Here is a 16,949-nt window from a genome sequence, read left to right as displayed (position 1 = left end):
GCTCTTATATTCCTTAGCCAAGTTTCTACAACCTCCAGCACCTTCAGCTGAAGTGTGGCTGAGTGGAATTTGGTTAAACAACTCTTTTTATGATGTAAAGGAACAATTACATTTTCTAGCTCATTTTCTTGAGTTGCAGCATCTCATCATAGCACGAGATGTTAATGCTAACAGAGTTTGCTCTATGACCTAAACAAGCAGATCTTACTCCAAACAGCCCCAAAACCACATGACACTGAGTGACTGCAGAAGCTCCTATTTGTACAACCAGCTAATGCTCGGGGTTAAGTATCACACTTATTGGCATAGTGCTGCACTTGAAAGCAAACACCACGTATCCTTTGCAAAGATATCATCTACCCATCTTTAGATCTAAATGCCCTACTTGCACAAACACAATCCATCATCTGGCTCTGAAATTCATCAATGTTTCAGCTGTATGAGCACAAAGCAAACACCCAACCTTCCACCTATGATACTCAACACCCCCTTGCCTTCTTTCCTTTGTTCTACATTAACAAGGGAGAACAAGTTCCTGTTTATCAAAGAAGGAAGGACCAAGCAATAGAAATGCTCATTCACATCTGCTGAAACTGTTGATTTTATGCTTGTTGTGACTAAATCATCTAAACTGAAACATCCTCACAAGCAGAATAATGACTAAATAAAAGAAGGTTTTTCCTTCACCTGTACACTAACTGGAATACCACGAGTCCATTTCCATCTTGTTCCAATGCAGATAATGGCAGAAAATGAGATGCTTACATTTAAGCCTTTTACTCAGAATTTCACCTAAAAATGTTTTTATTTACACTTCACATTCTCCCATATTTTGGTAGAATGCAGTTGCAATTGCCTCCTTCAACAACAGAATAATTTAGACTTTCAGCTTATGAGTTTTGGGGGGAAATACTCCTCTTACTTTTGAAGCCCACCTATATTTGGGAGGTCAAGTCTTAAAATAACTCATTTTAGACAGAATGATTCTACGGATACTAACCTTTGAAGCAAAACAGAAGACAAAATGGATATATGGAAACCAAAAAGTTGTGGTTTGCATTTAAAAAAGCATCACATACACAGCCCACCTCAAAATACCACTATTTAAAGATATTTAAAGAGACACACTTGTGATGCCAGCATTTCTAGTGGTTCTGAAGGCAGATCCACGCAAAATGGATCGCTTTTAGAGATTAAGTCCCTAAATATATATTTGGACAGCTAACTTAAGGAGTTAGTGCAGAGAGTCTGCAGGCTCCTTTTTAGGCCATGTTTTGTATCGTTTTAATCTTAGCCTAAAAATAAATATAAAATGAATGAATAATTTTGTAGTCTAAGTGTTTGCGAACTTATCACTCGGCAGTGTCACCTTCTGCGCAATCTTCTTCTCAGGGTGGCCAACCAGCCCAGGGAAGTAGTAACATCAGGGGAAAAGCCCTGGCCCATCCCCTTCCTTCAGGCATGTGCAGACCAGAAAGCAGCCCCAGCAACACAAAAACACAGGGAAAACACTCTGGAGGAATCTGTTTTTCTCTCTGCAGAGCACAGCAACTTTCCTAAACAGCCTAGAGAAAGGGCAGAAGTGCAGCCAAGAGACCAACTCTGCAGACTGAGCTGATCGCTTCGCTGCAGGAAGAGCTGTCTCTGGGTAAAAGAAGAATTTTATCTTCCATCAGCTCTAATAGGCATTGCCAAAAAAGGCACAAAAAGCATATGCCATGGTCTTAACAACTGACAAATACTGTCATATATTATCTCTGAATTTATATCTCCAAAAAGAATTGTGAAATCTTTGTGAACACTGATGAAGGGGAGGTGGGGTGGCATGGGCAGGGCACGAACAAGGTGGTTAATCTGCTTGAAAGACTACAGCAGAACTAGTTCACGGGAGTGCTTTAAGTTCACTTGGGCATTGCATCATACTTTCAGAGACACCAATGCACAAGGCTGTGCTTTTCTCACTTAATTTCTCTGACCAGGCATGCAGACATCTCCTAGCAGCAATGCCAGTCCTGTATTCACACCACCACGGGGTAAACTTCAGATCATCCTCAACCCACTGCTCATGCAAACCACTCAGCAAATCACGTACAGCACAAGTATACTTCTGCCTACTTTCACCATGGCTTCAAAGCACACAGGTCACATTCTCCTGTTCTTACACTTTGAAGAGCCACACAGAAATAACACAGCAAAGACCAGCACCAGTGTACGTACTCCCTGCCCAGGAAATAAAGTGGGGCTTAGAATTAGGGACTAGAAGAGATGCATGCTGCATATGGAAGGCTCCACTCATCCATAAGACTGGCTTTCTCACCATAGCACTCGCTCCCTTGGAACCTACCAGATTTATGATCAGTGGCAATTGCATGTGCATGTTTATCTATGGCAGATGAATGTGTCAAAGTACCATTCAGAAAAAGCCCCCTAAACCCAGGCTCACACATGCTAGAGGACAGGTCACAGTAACAGCTGCATCTCCCTTCTTCTCCAACGTTTTGTTGCTGTAAACTCCTCACCGGCCATTTGGGATCGCAGGGTTTTGAAGATAACAGAGTTCATTGACAGCAGCATGGAAACACCAAAAGGTGTTTTACAGAGTTCTAAAATGTCAGATTACAGGAAGGTTAGTAATTTAGTATTTTTAAGTGCTATCAGCATTTCAGACAGGAATTGGAGGGTCCTGCTAAAATGTCAGTATTTTCCCTAGATGGACCCACTTCTTATCTGTTCCCATCAATAAAACAATTGCATTTTTCACATCTAACTGTTGTTAAATTCCATCTGTTCATATAAGTTCTGTTGTGTGCTCAAGAAACTACAATTTGGTGTCAAACCACTGAGTGCATCCCAGAGAACAAACTCACAGCAAACCGCATTACCACCCATAAACCAGAACTATGCATTGTTGCAAAACCACTTTATTTTTCTCTCTCACACACACATCAGAAAGCCATGTTTGAGAAGATGAAGATTCACACACACATCACAAGGTCATGTTTGAAAAGATGAAGGTTTCCCTTGGAGAACAGCACTTATCACATGGGATGGGATGTTTCTGGCATGAGCTTTCCTGATGCTGACTTGACGTCTTCTTGTTATGATTGCAAATTCCTATCACTGCAAACCTCGCTGATGACTCATGAAAAAAAAAGCACACAAAAAAAGCAAAAAGAAAAAAAGGGAGACTGAAACCATTTCAATAGCAGTGTCCATAAAGACAGTGATAAACTGAGACATAAGATGTCTCAAATTTAAAAGTAAGGCAGTATCTGTTGGAGAAATAAAAGACAAATTTCTCATTCCTAGCTGCAAGTATTTGGGGACAACGAATAGACACAAAATTGTACGTAATGAAAGAAATCGCCTTTTTAAAAATAACCTTATTCTACTACTGCTTATTCTATGCTATTGGTCATTATGCTTTTGACTCTGAGGATAGTTTCCTCGCTGTGCTGAGTTCAATGCCCCAGCATTTTCCCCCTTATAGGCAATTTTAGTCCAACTGAGCGGTGTGTCCAAGTCTACATCACTGTGGAGACAGGAATCACTGGCTCTGCTTTTTCACACCATGGCACAGGTGCTGTAGCCTCAGTGGACTGGAATAAGAACCTAGTTTAAAACTAATTTTAAACTGAGTTTATCCGCTCTCAAAGAACAGTCTCTCTGTAAGAGAAGAAACAGTGTGGAGCTGGGCTTCTCCTCCCTGCTGTTCCCACCCAGCACTCTGCCCACACAGGGCCAGGGAGAGGAGACAGGACAGAGGATTTGGAAAACTCAAGTTACTGGAAATAAGTGTGATGCAAGGAAACCAGCACAGTGTGCAGCAGGTAATAGTCTTCTCAACATCTCTGAAAAAATCATACATCTGATCAGCATTTCAAAGCACTGCGAATGTCAGCATCACTTCTGTGAACACTAACCTTTTCTTTTGGCAGCAAGGGAAATCTATAATACCACTCAGTGTGAAAATGTCAATATAAATGCTCAAAAATCTTAATATTTTAACATTTCAGAGTTCTAAGGGACTGTCATTTGGAAATAGTTGCTCCAACAGCCTCTGAATTTTTAAAAAGATATAAATCAAATTTTAATACTAGTTTTTAAAACACAAGGTAAGCCAAAAGACAGTAGTTTATTTTGATTTTTTCCAGGTTTTTTTAATACTAAAGTTAATTCTCTTGTGACATTTTAACCCAACTGCAAGGGCACTGAAAATGACTGCAAAAGCAGTAAAAATCTATTTAATTGATTTTTATCATTCAATTTAAAGGAAATGTTTTTGTATGTAAAATGACAGCACTATAAACAGCAACTGCAGGGATGTTTTGAAATTCTAGTTTAAACAGTATCAAGTCATTAGACATGCTTCACTGGCGTGCTTTTCAGGCAGATATAAAATTATATTGTATCTTTAAGTTCTCTCTAGTGCACCAAATAATACTACTAAAAAACCAAAACCAATTTCAGTAATTTCCCTGCATCCACTAAAAATAAAAAATGTCTTGAATTTAGCAGAATATTAATTTGGAGAAGATACAATAAGGCAGACCATAGTCTTGTCCTAGAAAAAAAGAAAAAAAAAAGCCACAAAACTTTTGTGACCAGGAGACTCCTCTCGGCAGAGTCAAAAAGACAGCCTAGACTAGACAGCACTGCACCACCAGAACTGGGATCACCAGACCTTCAGAAAGACATCATCCTCTGAGAAGAACACTCGGAAATGGAGACCATTGAAAGGAGAAGGGTGTGCAAAGACTAAAATGCAATTTTTCCAGCACAAAGTTTCCTTTACCCAGTTGTCACGGAATATGTGAAACACACTACTTCTGTGCTTGTACCCATACACTTCTCTTCTTTCAGAAAAGATGTCCCCAGGCAGCCCTTTTTTTTTTAAACTGTCACACAAAAACGACAAAATCAAGAACTGCATGTCACTTTTAAGTTTTCAGAAGGCCTATAAAATACTACAAATAACCAATTTGTGCTTCTTTTGCTTTTAATATTTCTGCCTGTGTGAAAAATGCTCCTGTAAAGCTAACTGGACACCAGGACATCGATTAAAGAAAAACCTTCAAAATTATCTAATACACTGCTGCCAGAGAAACTTAAAATAATACACCCTTTCCATAAATAATGCAGAACTTTATTGCCTTCATTTAAACCAAAGCATCTCAGACACAGTTTGCTGGAAAAATTCACCTTTTCAACTTGTTTGATTCAGGCTTTTCTTTTATTCTTCCCATAGTCCTTGATGGCAGAGAGAGGTGAAATGTGCGCAAAGATTGGCCAGACAGACAAAACTCCCTTTACTTATGCTGCTACCCCAAGAAACCTCACTTAGGCCCAATGAATTTTAATCCTGAATTCGCAATACTTAGTTGGTGACAAAAGGCAATTCATCTTCTTTTGACGTAAAGTACGTACTTTGAGAGCCCGTTCAAAAATTCACTTTTGCAGCATGAAAGCACTCAAAAGCTGAAGTCTGTTCCTCTATTGCCCCTCCAAAAAGATGTCTCTGCTGTACCAAAAAGGAAACATTAGGCTGTGGATTTAAAGTAGATGTCAAGAAACACAAACATAAAGCTGACTTAATAGCATAGTTTGGAAATGTGTTCTGGGCCCACCCTTGGCAGTAACACCGGGGTTTAACTCAAGTTGTAGCAATATTTCAATTTTGGTTCTCCACCCAAATAAACAACAGAAAATTATGTTGATAAATGAAAAACACCACACATTTTAAGTGAGAGAAACCATCTAAACTTCCAACATTTTTCATCCTCATTTTTTTTAATCCAAAAGATTTGTACAGCATTTTTAAAAAATAACTTACAAGATCAAAAAGAAAATAAATGCATAGCTTCAAATCCTTAGAATATAACTTTCCCCTGTAGCAGTAGAGTTTAAAGTCATAAAGTGCTGCAGATACGAACACACATCAGACAAATAATCTAGTAACTAACTTATTTTTCTCATTTATTTAACAATATTCCAGGCTTAGAACATTAAATAAAAATCTCACAGACAATGGGTAGGACTAACAATGGTTTTGCTCTTTTTTTTTTTTTCTTTTTCTTCTCCTTTTTTTAAAAGAATGCTGAGACACATCAATTGAACTGACTACAATTTTATTTTGGATACCAAAAAATAAAAAGAAGCTGGAAGGAAGAGAGTAGTGCACTGCACTGATCTCAGTACAACTGCTCGTAAGCGTCACCGTATACGTTTAGCCCTAGGAGGACGAAGATGGAAACAATGCTGCCAAGAGGGGTAGGCCAAGTGCAGACCAGGGGAGTGGTTCTGAGCTCTGCCTTGGCTCTGAGGGCATGGCTTTGCATTATGCTCACGTAAGGAAGGATCCACACACCTCGCACTAGCATTTGCGCAGCAACTTGAGGGCTAGCAGTGGTGGTAGCAGTGGAGGTGGAGCAAGCAAGAGCAGTTGGTTCTCAACGGACATAAAAACCAAGAGGTCTTCCCGGCAGGCTGCTAGGGTGCAGGTATCTCGCTCCCTTCTGTAATTTGATTTTGCTGCCCTCACAGATAGGCCTACATACCTGTGGGAGTTTAAGCCAAGCCTGCGTTTTGCACCTTGGGCAATCACATACACCTCTTTCTTCAGTGGACGTGGAGAGTAGCAATATTCAACAGGATGCACAGTGCGGGCACTTTGTACAAGTGCAAATCAGTTTTCAGCCACACCACCTGCTAAATGCACTTTTCCCGGGCTTAAACATGCTGTGTAGTTTGCTATTACTTACTTCACTGTTCCTTCACTCTAACCTCTGCTCTTCCTCCCCACCCACCTGCCCATTCCCAGTACCTAAAAAGAACACAGAGGCCTCAAGCTTCCAAGAACTATTAAACCTAAACATAAATAGTTTGGCAATATATTCAATTGCATTGCTATTCTCATTCTGGTACGTTCCTGCTGCCTGTGCCCTTTTTACAACCAAACGTCCATGGGTGCCACCATGATTAAAAAATACTTAACTTTCTTCCTCCATAACAGTAACAGTCAGTCTTCAACAGACCTCTCTCCAGAAAGATTGTGCTCAACATAGTTGTAGACTGAGGTGAGGAAAGGTGAGACACCAGTAACAGAAATAAAACCCCAAGCAAACCTTGACTGTAAGTGGAAAACACCAGAAGCCCTCCACTGCACCTCAGAGAAAAAAAGACTACTCTGTATCTAGCATAAACTCTAATTTTGTTTATGACCTGTAGTATTTCATAAGAGATGTGGGGTTTCAGGTTGGTTTCCTTTCTTTTTTCTTGTTTGCCAAGTTCCCAAAAGGTCTTAAAACACTGATGCTTAGAGACACAAAGGGAGCAATTACAATACACAGCTAATCAGAAACAGCACTCAAACATTAGACTGGATGGGACTAAAGTCCACTCTACAAACTGAATCAAAAAGAGACAGGAGAAAAGAAGTTTTTAAGTGCTAACAGAGTAAGAAACTATTTTAAGGACTCACTAAATACATGTGAGGAAACAGAGGGGTCCCCTTCTTTTAAATATATTTACATAATATTAAAGCTTTTTATTTTGCTTTTCTTGCCAACAAAATTTTCTAGCTACCCTGGGCAAAGTTCCCATTAAATTAAGAGGTTAACGATTTTGTAACATAGACAAACTGTTAGACCCATGGTCTGTAGATGTCTCCCTGGCCTCTCCTTCCCTTCTTCCCTCCCTCTGTTGCCTGATCCTTGCCTGCTTCGCACCACGTGGATCAGCCACAGCATCTGCAGGAGGCGCAGGTAACACAAAGCTGCCTCAACCCCACACTTAGTTACCACTTTGTAAAAGCAAAAGAGACTACAATCAGGGCTTGCTTAGACACAAAACAAAACAACCAAAATCCCCACAGTTTTGCCATTTAGCTGCTGTTGTTAAATGGTAAAACTGAACTAATGTGGACATATCAATACCAGTTTAGAAGTGTTTATAACATTTACACCACACTGGAAAGGAAAATAAATTATCCCAGTATAAATGCATCTACACTACAGCCTATGCCAGCACAGTATCAGTTAAAATAATAATAGATCAGACCCCTAATCAACAGAATTATACCAGCTGAACTTTTGTAGCATAGACCAGGCCTAAGACATGAGGTAGTGAAAAATCAGGCTCAAGATCTTTTTTCATTCCATAGCATTGATATACTCTAAAAATATTCACTGCTCAGATTTATAGATTTTAAAAATGTTTAAAATCCAAACTTTTAAAGCTAGCATCCTGAGTTACACAGGATTTACAAATGGAGGCATAAATCTTAAAAACTCCCCTGCTCAGGGACCTAATTCAGGAAAATATTTTTATGATAGAAAGCAAATAAGCATGTGTTTGTCTCCCACTGAAGCAAGTGGAAAGGAAGCACATGGGTAAGTGCTTTCTGAAATCTGGGCCACAGTCAGAAATCATGGTCTTTGCAGAATTTATTTCCTCACTCATTTCAGTGCTGTTTAATCACAAGTCATTCATGTTTTAAGACAGCAGGAAAAACACAGACAATGGAAGCTAAATCAAGTTTGTTACAACTGTTCAATATTTACAGCATCATAGCATAAAACAGAAGTATTTTTGGTAACTTAAGACAAGTACTTTTTTCTTTGTTATTAAATGTACCGCTGCAGTCCTGTTAAACAAACCCACTGTCTCGAATATTAAAGAAATTGTTGTTTATGTTTACCGAGTCATTTAAATTAAAAATCTGTTCCTGTTCCAAACCCCACTCTCCTTCATCTTCATCCTCTGGTTCTGCCTCGGACCCATTCCGACTGTTTTCGTACAAAAAGATCTGCTCATCCACATGAGCCGGGGCTAACCGGTTTCTCTTTGCACTCACAACATTAGCAGAAGAACCAAAAAGGCGTTCAGGGAAGACCCTTGTGGCCAGAATACACCAGTATTTTTGAAGAACCTTTGGTAAAACTGGAAACAGCGCTAGTCTATCAGACCACCACTTCAGTGGGTCTTCATTCAAACCGAGGACCTTTTGTGACTTGAAGTTGCTCAACTCCTCAACGATTTGAGCATGCCACTCCTCCTGGTCTTCAACGCCTCCTGTCTGGCAGAAGATCTCTGCAAGCATGTTGTTGATGACACTAGTAGGAGGAGGAGTGGAAGAGATGATGATTTTTTTCATAGGAGGTTCTTCTGTAACAGTGAAGAATTTCTCTTCAGTCCTAAAGCTATTTTCTTTTACTTTCTCCAGCAGGCTTTTTGCTTCTTCCACCACTCTGTTTTCCACCTGCTGCCTCTCAAAGGCTGAAAGAAAAGGCAGTTTTTTGTAGCGGGGATCCAAGAAAGTTGCAACATTGAGAAACATGTCTATCTCAGGTGTGTGCTGGTAGGTGGTTGACAACTCTTTAGCAATCACCTCCTTTGCCATGCTGATTTCTTTCAAATCATTCTCTTTGATGTTCAGGGTAGTATTCAGAAGCATGTGCAGAAGTGGCTTCACCATACTTATTGTGGGGTACTTTGAAGCAGACATCATCTCCGCAACCTGCTTAAAGGGCTGCAGCAGCTCCACCAGCCCTTCGATTGTATTCCACTCACTGGATTCCAGCATGAGGTGGTGGTTGTTGCTGTCCTCCACGAGAACAGCCGCAATGACAAACTGCTGCTCCTTGAGGCGCTGCAGCATAGCGAGAGTGCTTCCCCACCAGGAAACACGGTCGCTTACCAGCATGCAGTGGAGAATATTCTGCTGCTTCTGCTTCTCGCTCAGCATGTACATTGCGACCGTGGACTGCTGAAAATACTCCACCAGTTTTCGGCACCTGGCAAGAAGGTTGCAAAGTTTGGGGAGCTGAAAAGCTTGTTGTATTCCTGTGTTAAAAGTGTGCCCCAAACAAGGCATCTGTACGGGAATATCTAGGAGAGAGCAAGCTTTCACAATGTCTTTACTGTAATCTGTTGTAGCACCAAAGACTTTTGTATTGATCCCCCACTCAATGAACGTTTCATAAAGGACTCGTGTAATAGTCTCTGCAGTATTATCCTCTGGCACTTCAAACGTTTTTAAACACCGCGAGTTCACAGCCAGGCAGTTGGCAGCACTGCTGCTGAGAAAGTGAACCGCAACCGTTACGTACGACCTGTTCTGGTTTTCGCTTCTCCACATGTCTGTGGATATGCCACACCACAGAACCTCCGTGAGTTCTTTCAGCACAATTTCTCTAATAGCACTGTACTTTTCGGGAATAGCTTTTGTACAGAAGTACTTCCGGCTCGGAAGTTCATACCTGGGGTCTGCTGTTCTCAAGAGGGCCTTGAAGGTGGGTTCATCAACAATGGAGGCCGGATACATGCCCTCGCAAATTAAGCTGATGACTGCAGATGTCAGTTCCTGATGTTTTTTGTTTTCGTAGTTCTGGTAGGTCTTCATGATGAGGCTATCTTGAACAACCTGCTGCGACGACTCTGGCTTGATCTTTGAAAATGCTGTGGCAAAGGCTTCCCTCATTTGCTCAGTGTTACTTTTCACAAATTCACAGAATTCATCAGGGTGATTTTTCTCAAGGTGGTAGGAAAGGTTGGACGTGTTTCCTGAATAGGCAATTTGTGCCATGCAAATACGGCAGTAGATCTTCTTCCACTGTAATATGCATCCTTCTGCATTGGTATCAAACCCAAAGTACTTCCACACTTTACTCTTTGCTCTTGGATGAGCCACTAACTTTAGGTCTGATGGGGAACCTTCTAAACTTTTATTCTCCATTGCTTCTTGGCCACCGTCCCACCTTTTGATCCTTCACTCATTAATGAGTACCTGATAAAGGCAGCAAGATAAAGATACAATGAGAAAGCACAAGTTTGACCACACTCAACTATGTGAAATCAGCGTTTCTGTGAATGTATCAAGAAACCTACCTTACAAATTACATTTGCAAATTTCAAGATGAGATTTGCAGGAAGTGTGACCTACAAGAAGCCCAACAGAATGTCAAAAATTAAAAAGGGTTTTAATATATCACATTCTGTGAAACTGAGCTAGAAGATCTGTATAAATCTTGTTTCTGGAATTACATAATTCTGGGTAGAGAAAGTGTAACCACCACCACAGAGCTGATACATTACTGTCACACAAACTGGTCATCTGCTATAGCATTTTTCTGCCTCTTTTGTTAGGGTTAGACCAACATCCTCTTGCCTAAAAATTACTGAACTTTGCTGTTAACATTTAGTTCAATTGAAACTTGGTACTGAAGGATCAAACGTGTTCTTGTTTATTTTGAAAGAAGTTTTGCTTGTTCCAGCTTTTGCTTAAAAAAAATAAAATCTGTGATGCAAATTATAACATTAATCTGCTTCTCTGAAATGTAAAAATGTTTTCTGACTGAAATAAAAGGAAAAGGAGCTTGAACCTACATGCAGATCGACAACATATACCTGACACTTTTCCTGTCCCTGCAATAACAGAGCATTATAACTACAGGAAAAGCAGACAGGGAAGCACTAATAAATGTTTTTATCCACATCAGCTGGAAAATAATTTTACTGTATTTTCTTCAAAAGGCTAGAGAAGTCAGGAGGGGGTGACACTCTAGAGATGAGTGTAGCGATAGGGCAAGACTTGGCAATCTGTACCTCAATATCTGCACAGGAAAATGCTTCTTGTGCAAACAGTCACATGCAAGTACATGAGGCCTACAGTGTCTCTGTGCACAGGGCCAGCAGCTGGAGCTGGTTTCACTACATCAAAAAGCCAAGTCACAGCACAGCATGACTGCACCCTGACGCTTCTCTATTTCTTCCACACCACCGTGACAGCAACAAGATCTTTGCCAGGGCCTTGGCCAGGACTGGGAAGGAGAAGAAAGCTATCAGTTAAACATGGATACAACCTCCTCCACAAAAATCCAGGGGAAGAGAACAGGAGAGGAACATCAGGAGCACTGGCCTGAAAGCAATGGCATTGCTCCTTCTCTGCTCCTCAGGAGCCGTACTTGCACCCAAGCCCAGAAATCCTCAGCTGGTAAGACTGGCTGGTTGGGGCAGAAAGAAACAATCTGACTTTTTCATGTTGCTGCAAGGGAATATAAATAAAAATAAATGTATTTGTGCAAGTTTCTCTGTTGATGAACATTCCCTAGAAAAGATACTTTTCTCTCTGAACTACAGTTGGTATTTAGAAACATTTTCTGAATGTCTTGAATGAAAAACCAAAGACAGGTAAACCAAGACTAAACACATTTATCTAAACAAAGCTGTTCGTTTAGAAGTAGAATGAGAGATGCAGGGCAAGCATTTTATTGGATTTGTTCTGAAGATTTACTTCTGGGTGTAGACATTTTGAGGGAGGGGCAATGTTCTGCCTACTAGCGTGCCTTCTACTGTGATTCATTCAGTGCCTTTAAGTTGCCAGGATAAACTACTGATTCAACATGGTAATGCTGCCTAATTCCAAAGACATATCAACAGCACCAAGGTATGCAATCCCACAAAAAGTGATGATTTTGAAAGACAAAGTGGTGCAATGTGTAATGATGTAACCCTGCTACAGCATCAGACTGTGCATTGACAAGACATATCAATATATATTGTTATTGCTTTTAGATCCCTCTATTTCAACCCATGACAGGGTGTCTAAAGGAAACACAGAGGCTCATGGCATTTCACTAAACCTTACAGTTTCCTCTGTAGTTATTTGGCAATTCCTGAAAGCAAGGAGGAAGGCACCGTAATAAAAAAGTTGATGTGTCTTTAAACTTAGTATGACACACCTTGGATCATAAAAAGTTCATCACAGACTGATAAAGTAGAAGTTATTTTAGACTATGGGAGTGTTACAGACTCATCCTCCCCTTTATTCTTATGTATGTTACAGCTTTGCAATTGTTTTAAGATGCATCTGGCACTCGGTGACAGTGGCACAGAGGAGCACTGCCACAGATAAGGATATGCCAGCATAACACAGCCTTTATTATAATGCTGTAAGCCACACTTTTGCTGTCATAATAGCTCAAATATAAACTGCTAATCATCCCTGCCTCTCCTAGAGTGTTACACAGTAAAACTGGCATTATGAACACAAACCGAAAACACCACACCTCTCATCTTTCTAAAAGAAGAGGTAAACCCTTCCTTTTTCAGTGAAAGTGTTCCCAGCCTAGTCTTGACAAGAACAGCAGCAGCTTCAACTCTGAGGCAAGCTGAAGACACCAGTACCTGGTTGAATGAAATCCACTGGGAATGAAGCATCTTGCTGCCTTTGGGAAGTGCCTCAGCTTGTTACAAGAACAGCTGATGGAAATGCTCTCTTTTAGCTTGCTGAACTTTTCCATGGTAAAACAATATAGTCCCACTATGGTTTGCTGAAAAACCTTGTGCACGCAGAAGCCTCCAGGCTACAAACCTGCCTCTTCCTTTCTCTCTTGATTCCCACTCACATGAAATAGAGCACACCTTCGGAGAAGTTGCTGTTTCCCTCACTTCCTCCATGCAGCTGGCTAACACCACCAGCCAGTACTGGGGCTGAGGTTTCTAAGAGCCTGCAGAGAGGATCCTCTGTTGGCTTTGCAGCACATTCATTTGCCACAGGAGGAAAAGGGGGAAGAGTCCAGATTTCCTAGCCCTAGCACTTCATCCCTGTTGTCCCTGGGGCAGACTGTGCTGCCTCCTCACACTTCTCAGACCCCTCTCATTCTCCCTCCATGAAGAAAATTGGTTCAAAACCCATACGAGAGTCACTTGGATTGTGAAACCAAGCATGGGGACGAGACGTGAGGAAACGTGGGGTGTGCAGCCGCCCTGCAACCTTAGGTCTGCCCCCTTGTGCATGCACAGGGATGGCACCTTGTCTACCTACACCACAGGTATCGCTGTCCACAACCCTTGCCTCAGTCAGTACAGAAACAACATATAGTTTCTTCACTTCTGAAACTAGCTTAATAACTCTCTCAGGTGCGTGCATGGGGGAGAGGGTTTAAGTTGGTAGATGCAACTTTATTTTTGCTTGCCATTAATCTGTCCTAACTGGTCACTTCTCTACTCACCTCTGGAGGATTTACAACCTTGAACTCACAGTTTTGATCAGGAAGTGCTTGATCTCTCATTGTGGTTTACTCATATAAAGTAAAAGCCTTCGATACATGAATCAAAATTAAAAGATGCATGTTCCCAAATCAATATTTCACGATTAACTGTAAAGAAACTGGTTCAAATGACACTGAAACTGGGGTAAATAAAAAATACATCTGAAATTTCAATCACTTTTATGAAGAACAGGAGTCACCTTTAAGGTCTTCTGAACTTCATCTGTATTACTATCTTCTTCAGAGTCAGGTTTCTACACTTCACAGGTACAAAATTTAACTAAAGAGACTTCAAAACTACTATAAAACATTTACTATGTAGGCTTTCCCTACCAAATTTCAATGAATTATATACAGTAGAAGAGAGAATGCAGGAGAAAGATGCCAAATAAACTCCTTGAGAAGCTTTTAAAATATGAAAAGGGAATATTTTTATTATATCAATGATTTTTGTTATCAGCAGCATGACTTTCAGTGATCACATTTCCACTATTAATATCCTGGTGCCACAATTAATATTAATTTATCTTTTATTAATCCAATGATTAGATTTGTATTTTTAAAAAGCTGTTTATATCAAGAACTTTAGTCATGCAGGGCTTTTTTTTTCCCTCCAATTAATTAAGTACTGTAAAAGAAGGCAAAGCAGTAATTTCTAATGAAACTATTAATCATTTAAACCATTGAACACTAACAGAGTTTACACTACATATTGGCAGTTATACCATTTATGCACTTACTACTTGCAAAAATGTTTTAAAGTAAGTTTAAGCTAAGTTGCCCTTCATTTCTGCACTTTCCTGCACACTGACTTTAGTTAGCGAAAACAATCTCTGACTGCACCCCGATTATCGTCCCAGCTCTGTATTCCTTTCCCTGACCTTCATGATCAGAATTTCAGGTCAACTGAATAGTGAATATTACGGTCTTTTTGGTTTGCAACTAACAACAATTACCAAGTTTTTGCACTTAATCTAGATTTCAGAGTTTAAAATGTCCTCTCTCTCCAAAAAGCTGTCTTGAATCCTATCTATAAAAATCAGATAAACTGCAGTAAGATACGACAGAACAGATGGTCACTTTTAAAAGCCATGTGAAAGCACATGGGCCAAGAGCATACAACGCTTAAGTTAGGGTCAAGAAAAAATAAAAGAAAAATGAAACTAATTTTGTTTACTTGAATTAAAATCAAAGAGTACTTCTTCTCGGCAAAGGTAAGAAAGCAAGTTTTTCTTGGAAAATTCAGAGGCAGAAGGGCTGCACTGACACCAGATCCCTTCACTCACCCACAGAGCTCAAGGATGAGCCACCAGGCATCCATCTGTTTTAAACCTTCCACAGGAGAGCTGCACCACTGCTGTACAAAGAGTGAGAACTCCAATGAGGAAACTGTGGCCAAGGGAGCCGGGATCAGAGGCATGGGTGGCTCTGTTGCCCCATCCTGCCCTTCCCAGCCCTGCTTTGCCGCTCCAGGCTCTACCCCAGTAAGGTACCCTGACAATAAAATGCCTGTTCTTGTAAGAATAGATGTAGAAAATATATAGAAAATGTTAAACATACACACCTTTCTAGAGTACAGTCTGAAAAAGTTACTTGGCGTTTTCTTACAGCAACTGTAGTTTACTGATCCAAGCTTGTTCTAACAATACTTCTCCTTTTTGTTGCACTGCCACCGCTACTTTGAAGTTATTACAGAAACAAGGTTAATTTGGGTAAAAAGGTTCCAGTTGACAAGCTGATTCACTTTTTTAAGCAATGGTTGGACACATCAAGTTGGAGCAAGGTAGCAGGTAACTGCCAAGAGGGAACTACGTGCGAACAACTAGCTGAGGAGGAAACCACTTGTCCTTGGAAAAAGACACCCCGAGTTAGGGCTTAAAGAAAGCTTTTCACATCTGTCAAATCTTCCCTGGTCCTACTCAGGTAAATGACGTCTCCCAGGTTGGATCTTCACTGTCTTCCTCCGGCATTTCCAAATTCAACACTTTTTTTTAATAGTAGCTAAGAGCAGACTGCAACAAAACATGCGGGTCACATTTTCGTCATGCCGTTTCTCTGTGGTTCAAAAAAAGATTTGGAAAGTGTTACACACCCTAGGCACAATACCCAGCTTTGCTCTGCCAAGAAACACTAACACTAGAAAAATGCTCAGATGACTTCAAACTGTACACACATCTGTCTTTTCTGTCACCAGGGTCCTCTCGTTTATTTGGGGGTTTTATTGCTGTCTTCTGAGAACGAGAAAGGGAATCCCAGCAGAAGAATCAAGAATGAACAAAAAGAAGACAAAACGCTACCCAAGGATGCCACATGTGATGAAATAGACAAATATACTCTTACTTTGTGGTGTGCTATCTCTTCCCCAGTAATTCAGATACTCTCTATACCAATTTCCTCATCTGCCTCAACTCCTCACTAAAACACTAGGCCCTTTCAATACTACTTTTTTTACTGTTCCTCTAGTTAAAACTATCAACAGGGCCACAAAGATTTCCTGGCTGCTAAGCAGAGGAAGTTAAAGGCATAGACTTGCATGCAGTTGTACGCTTGCCTCTGATGATAACCTATGCATCCGTCCGGACTTGTAGTTTGCTCTAAGTTTATAAACTCAGAAGCATTTTAAAGTCTGCAAGAGTAATGAGAGGAAGAAGGAAATTGAGACCGCTGTTTTTTCTAGCAAACTCAAAAGTTTGCTCTAGTCAGCATTAAACATGCTGTTGATCCAAATCGGAAAAGTTCAAAAACCTTACTTCTCAAACAAACGACTAACCTGGAGTCCTTTACTAAAAATTACGAGTGTCACTCACTTGTCAGCTTAAAGGCTGTCAGCGAGTGACAGCCGGTATCAAAGCTTTTGGAGCGCGGGTTCATTCCCCTCCTGGAGCGGCCGGGACGGGA

General features: G+C 40.6%; 2 protein-coding genes across 4 annotated transcripts in view; both read right to left on the bottom strand.

Moving 5' to 3' along the window:
* Window positions 1–16,949, bottom strand: part of DHRSX (dehydrogenase/reductase X-linked) — a 203,943-nt gene that overhangs the window by 147,986 nt on the left and 39,008 nt on the right. The gene's annotated exons all lie outside the window — the stretch shown is intronic.
* Window positions 5,128–16,949, bottom strand: part of ZBED1 (zinc finger BED-type containing 1) — a 50,827-nt gene continuing 39,005 nt past the window's right edge. The window contains exons 1-3 of one of the 3 annotated variants that reach the window (XM_018071190.1): window positions 15,616–16,603; window positions 10,888–10,938; window positions 5,128–10,786 (exon numbers count right to left, since the gene is read on the bottom strand). In XM_018071190.1, coding sequence (XP_017926679.1) covers window positions 8,648–10,735 — 2,088 coding nt within the window. In that variant the 5' untranslated portion in view covers window positions 10,736–10,786; window positions 10,888–10,938; window positions 15,616–16,603 and the 3' untranslated portion in view covers window positions 5,128–8,647. Of the gene's footprint in view, window positions 10,787–10,887; window positions 10,939–15,615; window positions 16,604–16,949 lie in introns of those variants that run through there. The other 2 variants (XM_008934382.2, XM_018071191.1) reach the window with 2 other exon arrangements.

This window comes from Manacus vitellinus, unplaced genomic scaffold (assembly GCF_001715985.3).
Source record: "Manacus vitellinus isolate BGI_N305 unplaced genomic scaffold, ASM171598v3 scaffold_2_pilon, whole genome shotgun sequence".
In the NCBI taxonomy this organism is placed as follows: domain Eukaryota; kingdom Metazoa; phylum Chordata; class Aves; order Passeriformes; family Pipridae; genus Manacus; species Manacus vitellinus.
The sequence above is the reverse complement of the archived record's forward strand: the minus strand, read 5'-3'. Positions and strand labels throughout refer to the sequence as shown.